The sequence below is a fragment of the Monodon monoceros genome, unplaced genomic scaffold (genome assembly GCF_005190385.1).
Source record: "Monodon monoceros isolate NGI ecotype Baffin Bay Population unplaced genomic scaffold, NGI_Narwhal_1 Super_Scaffold_22, whole genome shotgun sequence".
NCBI classification, from domain to species: Eukaryota; Metazoa; Chordata; class Mammalia; order Artiodactyla; family Monodontidae; genus Monodon; species Monodon monoceros.
The window spans coordinates 84,880,422-84,888,366 of record NW_021703779.1 but is presented as its reverse complement, the minus strand read 5'-3'; the positions used below and the strand labels follow the sequence as shown (position 1 = coordinate 84,888,366).

At 41.6% G+C, this 7,945-nt stretch overlaps 1 protein-coding gene across 3 annotated transcripts; it reads left to right on the top strand.

Annotated features, from left to right (window-relative positions):
* Positions 1-1,696: 1,696 nt before the first annotated feature.
* On the top strand, positions 1,697-7,390 carry TSPAN6 (tetraspanin 6). Of its 3 annotated transcripts, none has more exons than XM_029240619.1 (8): positions 1,697-1,918; positions 2,815-3,003; positions 3,255-3,329; positions 4,176-4,274; positions 4,562-4,696; positions 5,012-5,095; positions 5,816-5,921; positions 6,558-7,390. In XM_029240619.1, the coding sequence occupies exons 1-7, from the start codon at positions 1,832-1,834 to the stop codon at positions 5,882-5,884; spliced, it is 738 nt and encodes a 245-aa protein (XP_029096452.1). In that variant the 5' UTR covers positions 1,697-1,831; the 3' UTR covers positions 5,885-5,921; positions 6,558-7,390. The 3 variants fall into 3 exon arrangements, with proteins under 3 accessions (XP_029096452.1, XP_029096453.1, XP_029096454.1); XM_029240620.1 differs by having other exon boundaries at positions 1,759-1,918; positions 2,815-2,856; positions 6,558-7,376; XM_029240621.1 differs by lacking the exon at positions 2,815-3,003 and having other exon boundaries at positions 1,759-1,918; positions 6,558-7,376.
* Positions 7,391-7,945: the final 555 nt, after the last annotated feature.

Below are 7,945 nucleotides of genomic sequence, written 5' to 3'. Positions count from 1 at the left end.
TTTTTTGTGTTTTTTTTTTTGCAGTACGCGGGCCTCTCACTGTTGTGGCCTCTCCCGTGTTGCGGAGCACAGGCTCCGGACGCGCAGGCTCAGCGGCCATGGCTCACGGGCCCAGCCGCTCCGCAGCATGTGGGATCTTCCCGGACCGGGTCACGAACCCGTGTCCCCTGCATGGGCAGGCGGACTCTCTATCACTGCGCCACCAGGGAAGCCCTAAAGCAAGGTTTTGAGCAAAAAGTTTAGGTATCCATCTCTTCTTCACTAATGCAGGACTTATTGTCATAGCAATACAGTAAATGCCCATTTGTAATGTTAAGCTTGTGTCAATGATGATGTAAATTGGTTGGTTAGGAAACTGATACTGTCTTCTAATCCCACGCCTCTAGAAATAACACACACACACACACACACACACACACACACACACACACACACGACACAGTTTCTTTCCTCAAAGAGCTTATACTTTGGTTGAGAAACCAGACCTTAATAGATTAAAAAAAAAATCCCTCTCCTGAGGTTTCCAGTATTTAGGAGACCGTGAAGAGGGCTGTTTTTTTTTTTTTTTTCATTCCACTTTATCCCAAAGTCTGACTTCGGGCTGCCTGTGGATATAAGGGACTGGAAACTTTCTGGTGATTCATTCTCATCCTGTTAGCAGTTTAAGTCCTTAGGAACACATGGTCTCAAGTTCTAGGAAGATCTAAGCAATTGGGAGAATTTCTTGGGGATAAGCAGACACCAAATACCATATACAGCTCGTATAATAGGGGAGATGATTGCAAAGCACAGTTATCTCTAGTTTTGGCTTTGCTATTAGTTGTATGACCTATGATTTCAGCCTCTTTGTGATCAGCTGGTTCTTGATCTGACAAACCAGAAGGCTGGAATAATACAGTGCCTTTCAGTTTTAACATTTAAAAGGGGGTCACATTTACCTTGTATTCTCTGTAGTGCCTTCCCTTTTTGAAGTTTGTAGCTAATAGCTGAACTTGCATTTCAGGATTAAGTACTTTAAAACACTTTTCCTCAACTCCCAAGTTACTCAGAGGATAAGGGAGGAGAGGGATAAAGGAGCTTGGCAAATTCTTGTAGAGAAATTCTAAAATTCATTATCTTTCATACCTACCTTTGGAATTCGTACAAGTGATTATTTCTTATTATTCTTATGCCCCCTCCCCACCTCATATAACAATGTTCAAAAATCGAAAAGCACAAAACAGGAGAAAGAAATCAGCGTAATTCTACCATTCAGGTAAATTGCACTTTTCCTTTCGGTTTTTATCTAAAAACATGTGACTGCACGTATCGCTCTGCGATCTGCTTTTGTTTCTCTTTGGAAATATATATCTTGAGAGTATTTTGCTATGTCATAAAATATTCTTAGGTCACTTTAAACCTCTTTCCATTTCTGTTTCTCCTTCTAGGGTTCCAGGGGCCGGCGAGGCCGAATCTCAGAGCGCTGCTGGTGCTGCTGGTGCTAGAAACAATATGATAGTTATAAGGTCAGGGGGAGGGGTGGCGGGCGGGAAAGATTCCTTGAGCAAAAAAATGAAGCAAGCTCCCCTTTGAAGATCTAAGAAATTTCCGACACTAGAACCTTTTGTGTCGAGTTTTCGGCAACCTTCGGCAGGGGGCGCTCGGAAATTGCCGTCACTTTCCGGACAGCCTCCCGGACCTTGCCCTCTAGAAAACTGTACAGTGTTTCCGGCTCTTCTCAGTCGCAGACGCTCGTAACTTTTCGGCACTTTCCGGGGAGACTCGGGGGCTCCTCGCCTCGCTCACTCTGTTCCGATCGCCTGGCGCGGCGGGGCAGGGTCTTGGGCTAGTCATGGCGTCCCCGTCTCGGAGGCTGCAGACCAAACCGGTCATCACTTGTTTCAAGAGCGTCCTCTTGATCTACACATTCATCTTCTGGGTGAGACACGGAGACGCCCGGGGACGGGAGGGGATCCCGGGCTGGGGTCGTGCGGAGGGAGCTCGGATCGGGAGTGGGGAGGGGAGGCGCTGGTGGGGCTGGGGCGGCGGTCGCTGCTGGGACCCCGGCGCTGGTGACGACGTGCTGGGGCTCGAGCTCGGGTTCGGGCATCTCGCCCGCGCGGGTCGGGGTGTCGGGCGACGGCAGCCGAGAGGCTGAGCCGGGACCCAGACGTGCCTAGCTTTGGAATTCGATGCGGGGGGCGAGTAAGGGAGTGAATCCCCCCAGAGCAAACAGAGGGTGTCCCCGGACCATTGGAGAGGCAAGGCTTGCCCGGCCCCGGTGAGGGCTCGCTTGCATAATAGTCTTTTTCTTTCCACTGCTTCATAAGAGGGGAGTATTTCGCAGGTAAGTATGGTAATGGCTCCACTCCCGCCAGTCTGTCCTTGGGCTTGCTTTGTGTACCATCCCTTTGTACCCTGTGCTCATCTCTGAACTGGGGGGAAGGGGAAAGTTTCTGGAACTCTTAGAAACACTCCCCCCGTCCCCCACCCCCACCTGCGGAAAGGTTTTCTTCCTAAGGCGGGTGTAGAACAGTTAAGTTTTGATCCCTAGGGCAAAAAAACAGATAAAGTCTAAGAATTTTGTCAAGGTGCCTTCTCTAGCTGCCCCTTGGTTTTGTCCTGGCCACAGTGATCCAGCGTGTGGATTTATCAAGGCCTGTTCTTGTGTACAGCCCCACCCCGCTTGTCTACCATATCCCAGCCACAGCTCTTTGGCCACAGACTGCTACATCAATTCTCACACCTATTGTTTCTTAAACACCTAGTGGTTTGTGGTTTGAAGATGTAGCTGTATACAGTGTGTAACTCTCAATTCTCTGATTTCCCACATAGATCACTGGTGTTATCCTTCTTGCTGTTGGCATTTGGGGCAAGGTGAGCCTAGAGAATTATTTTTCCCTTTTAAATGAAAAGGCCACCAATGTCCCCTTCGTGCTCATTGGCACTGGCACTGTCATTATTCTTTTGGGCACCTTCGGCTGTTTTGCTACCTGCCGAGCTTCTGCATGGATGCTAAAACTGGTGAGTCCTTGCTTTCTTAGAATTGGTTGTTGGTTTTTGAAAAGGCTTATATGTTGTAGGCTTTGTTTCTTGGAACTAGGCATGGCCCTTTTTGATTTTTCCTCTTCCTTATGAAAACTTAGCAAGTAACAGTGTAGCTGCCAATTCCCACCTTTGTGTTTTCCCTGCCCTTTTCCATAAAAATGTGAACATTGACTCCCTTTGCAGCTGTGATGTGTAAACTGACTTGGACTTTTCTTTTTATCCTGCAGTATGCAATGTTTCTGACTCTCATTTTTTTGGTTGAACTGGTCGCTGCCATCGTAGGATTTGTTTTCAGACATGAGGTAAGCCTGAGTTTGGGAACCTTAATATGTGAAAATTTATCCTCTAAGAGATAAAGCTGGATAAATTTAAGTAATAGAGTTAAGCGACAGCTTTCACTAGTTTAAAAAATCACTTACAGCTGTGTTTAAAGCTGACCTTTTTCAACCTGTAGCTGACAGTAATGACTTTCTGGTAAAAAAAAAACCTAGCCCACTTTTTTGGTAAAGACTGACAGTCACCAGAAGAAAATTGAAGGTACCCATAATTATTTGTATTTGCAGTCATTTTTCTGTGTATAAGTACCTATTAAAGTGTAGATAGTACAATTTATAACTTTAGTGATAGGAAACTATTTAAAGCACAAAATTGATAACAGAAAATTGATACCTTCTCCTCCATTCATCAAAACCTTAATAAATTTGGGGTTAGGAAGTCATTCAATGAGTACTGAAGGCTCATCAATGAGAGTGGTAGTGCAAAGTGGTAGTGCATTCTCCCAGAGTGAGATTTTGTAGCTTAAAAATCCCATAGGCATCAAATGTGTACTCAATTGAAAGTGAAGAAAGATTGAGGGTGGGAGGAGATACAGCAGAAGGAAGCTGCCACTTGAATAAATACATGTTCCCACAGCACTTTGAACTTCTAGTCGTTATCATCTTTTACTGGAATGTTTTGCTTAGGAATCCCCTTAGCTAAACTTACATTGCTTAGAAGACAGGATTGGACCATAGAAGTTAATTACCATACACATTGCTGCTATCAAAGATAGGACCATTTGGTCAGATGTGGGAATTTCTTATTTGACCTAGAAACCAAAAGAACATTCTAAAATCTTTGTTTACTGGCCTTGTGTTTCTTTGCTGTAGATTAAGAACAGTTTTAAGAATAATTATGAGAAAGCTTTAAAGCAATATAACGCTACGGGAGATTACAGAAGTGATGCAGTAGACAAGATTCAAACTACGGTAAGTGGTCATAGGTGGTGGCTTCTCAAGAGGGGAACATATTCCTTATTCCCTCAGAGAAGAGGATAGGGCCCTGCCTACCAGACGTTGTCCATTTGTACTGTAGCAGTGAAAGTAAGGCTAGTCCCAAAGTGCTAATCTCATGAATTATAATGCCAATAGAGAACAGCTGCTTTAAAATATGTCTTAAGCTAGAGATCACCAAGTATAATCTAAGATGATGGTTTAATTGTTTGACTACAAAGTGGTAATATGAACTATAAATGCTTCTGTTGGATTTTTTTCAGTTGCATTGTTGTGGTGTCACCGACTATAGAGATTGGAAGGATACTAATTATTACTCAGAAAAAGGATTTCCCAAGAGCTGCTGTAAACTTGAAGGTTGTTCTCCTCAGAGAGATGCAGATAAAGTGAACAATGAAGTAAGGAGTAAAAAAAGAATTTAATTTTTACTCACAATACATGTAATCTGAAATAGGGTAGAGCAGGTGTTATTCTCATTGAATAAATGAGGAAACTGAAGCTCAGAAAATTGGTGACTTGATTTCACACTTAAATGCATAATCCAAAAGGTGGAACCTGTGTTCCTCAAAGGAGATAGGATTTGTTATGAAAGAATAAATTTTAATAAAAGAACAATCAAAGGCTAAGGTAGCTCATCTTTCGCAGAGATGTGTGATCAAAGTATTTATTATGGTTTGAGCTGTACTTAATGTTTTTTTTTTCTCTTCCATTAGGGTTGTTTTATAAAGGTGATGACCGTTATAGAGTCAGAAATGGGAGTTGTTGCGGGAATTTCTTTTGGAGTTGCTTGCTTCCAGGTAAGTCCTTGTAGTTAGGAAATGTTTCATCACTCTTGTTAGGTGTAAGGCACAAGATTTCCACTTTGAAGGCTTCAGTTTTGGCTTCAGGGCCCTGGTTAGCAAGGGCATTTTTAGAGAAGTCATATTTTCACAAAACTCTCAGTTGCTCATCACAGTAGAGATGTAGTAGTTTTGCTCTTTTCATTCCAATTTTTGGTTGTCTTGCATCGTATGTTTTCCCACACTGTTTTCTACAACTACAGAGTTCTCTAAGACCTGCCCTGCTAGGTCTGTCTGAATCTGCACTAACAGCCGCTAGCCACCTTTCAAAAGTTATGTGGCTAGTGGCCACCGTGTTGGACAGAACAGGTATTACAGAATATTTTCATCATCACAGCATTGTTTTAGAATCCTCCAAGAGAATCTCTGCCTTGATAGATGGAGATTTTACTTGATGAGATGCATATTCTAAGCCATATCCTTTTTGCTCTGATAACTGAGAGGAAGAGTAAGGAAAGTTTCCCCAAACTTCAAGATTTTCCTGAGTGATTTTTGTCAGTGGTGGTTGTGAAATTCCAATCACAGTAGTAGTTAGACTTCACTTATATGCTTACTCTAGAAAAAAACTTAAGAAAATTGGTAGTGAATTAGAAGTGAAAGGAGAATATACCTGTATCCTGAGGTCTTTAAGCTTTGTATGTATATGTGTGTTTAATTTTGCTTGTATTTTGTTTCCAGCTGATTGGAATCTTTCTAGCCTACTGCCTCTCTCGTGCCATAACAAATAACCAGTATGAGATAGTGTAACCAGCATAACACGGGCCTGTTCCTCTCCAACTTTAAGGTATGTTCATTTTGATCCTCAGCTCTCTCAGTGTTAGTGTTTACTCCAGCCTATACATGTGATGGATGGACTGAGTTTGCCAAGAAGGTCATGTCCAGCAGTGCATTCAAATGTTATTGTTACTGTGTAACCCTGCATAGGCACTTGTGTCTCAGTACAAGTCATGGCCAAAAAGGACAGAAGGGCCTCTCTGGGTTTACCTGCACATGTCAGCCTAAAGATCCTAAGTGGTCCCCTTTCTAACAGATTTGGACCTAGTGTAGAGAAGTGAAGAATCCCAGTAGTGACCTGGCAAGTACACTCTGCTCTTGGTCAATATCTGCATTTTCCCCTGGTCTTTTACCTAATTCTCATTTATTGCAGTCCTCTGGTGGACTGTTACTAGAGCCATAAACTCATCTAGCTTAACTAGATTTTGGAGAAACATGTGCTTCAATAACTTCAGTATTTGAATGGTAAAACGTGAGAACTGTAGCTGGCAGAATTAATCCCTGGGGTGCCCTTCACATTTGAATTGAGCCACTGACTGGGAACACGTGAAGGTCTTCATTAGCAGACTAGATTAAAATGTGTGGAAAGGAATACAGATATTGAAATTTGGGTTATAAATAAATTAACTTTTTTCTTTAATTTTAGGATATTAACATCCCCACCCCCAACCCTGTGAATTACAAGATCGCCTGGATGGAAGACCGACATTTATTACAGAGAGATTGAAAAACTATACCAGTAGTCTGATTCGATCAAGACATTTGCTTGATATGTTCGAAGTCCACCTTTTGTCCCATTCATGTTAGATAGTTGAAATCCCCATGTCACTCTGAAACACTGGAAGAGCTTAGTAAATTGTAAATGAAGCAATACTGTGTTCCTCTTGACTTTTTTTTTTTTTTTCAGTGTGTGGCTTTTGAAAGTCACTGTGAGTTTGCTGTCAATGTAGTGTGATCGAAAATTGATCCCTCCAAACTGGACCTTTTCCCAGCCAGGGTTATCTGGTGTGATTGTATAATTTGCATCAAGAAGTTAAAATGTTTTCATTAGTCTCTGTTCTGCTGATAGGCAAAGAGTCACATTGTGTAATTTAATTCCAGCCAGTAGTTGAATAACACCCATCATCAGAGTTGCCAAATGGTAGTAACGACAGTCTCTGACCTCTAAGGCACCCAAGACTATAAAAGGCACTACCAGTCCTCTGTGATACACCAGGTTGCAACACAGTTAACACTTTACATTTCTTTGCCTCGAAATCTAACATTTATGTTTCCCCTATTGTTTGAAAAGTTCTAATTATTACTTAATGGTGCCAAGAGCTATTGTATTCTCCTTAGGAATTTAAAGCAACTCATCTTCATTAGCTTTAGCTGGTATTTCCTTACCAGGTTGATGAGAATTGTCAACATTAAGGTTAACTTTTAATAGTCTTAGTTTTGTGCCTTTGATTAATAAATACAAATCTTTTACACAATAAATAGTGTTTTCCTCTAAAGTCATTGTGTTTAACTTTTGGAAAATCTGGGGTGGTTGTTTTCCACTGAGAAAGCTAAGCCCCATATTTCTACTTGGAGTACAGTTTTAGATATGAAATATAAAACTGAGGTCTTGACTCATTTTAAAAAAGTCCCTGTTGACATAAACTATTCCCTGTGAAAGGATTACATTCCTTGCTATGAAATAGCATATGCTTAGCATTCTCCTAGAGATCAGACTCTTTGTTGTATAGTTTACATTAAGAAGTTGGATAGGGAGAGGTATAACTTGTACCTTCAGGCTAGTAAGGAAATTAATAATTAAAATTGGAGTTGGAATGGGGGAATTCTTTCTTTGGTTTTGAGTTTCTTTATATATCCATTAGTAGGACCTAGCTCATCTGATTGCCACACATTCACACAGTCCTTGAATTTGATGGTAAAGGGGGATCAATCACAGTTATAAGGAAAGTGGATAAAAACTACTAGTTGAAAAAGATTAATAATGAATTTTGGGGTACATGTTTTAAAGTACTTGGAGTTACTACAGAGAAAGGA

Coding starts and splice junctions, on each gene's coding strand:
- TSPAN6 (XM_029240619.1), top strand. CDS start 1,832: ATGGCGTCCCCGTCTCGGAGGCTGCAGACCAAACCGGTCATCACTTGT. Junction 1,919..2,814: donor TCTACACATTCATCTTCTGG/GTGAGACACGGA, acceptor TTTCCCACATAG/ATCACTGGTGTTATCCTTCT. Junction 4,275..4,561: donor TAGACAAGATTCAAACTACG/GTAAGTGGTCAT, acceptor GATTTTTTTCAG/TTGCATTGTTGTGGTGTCAC.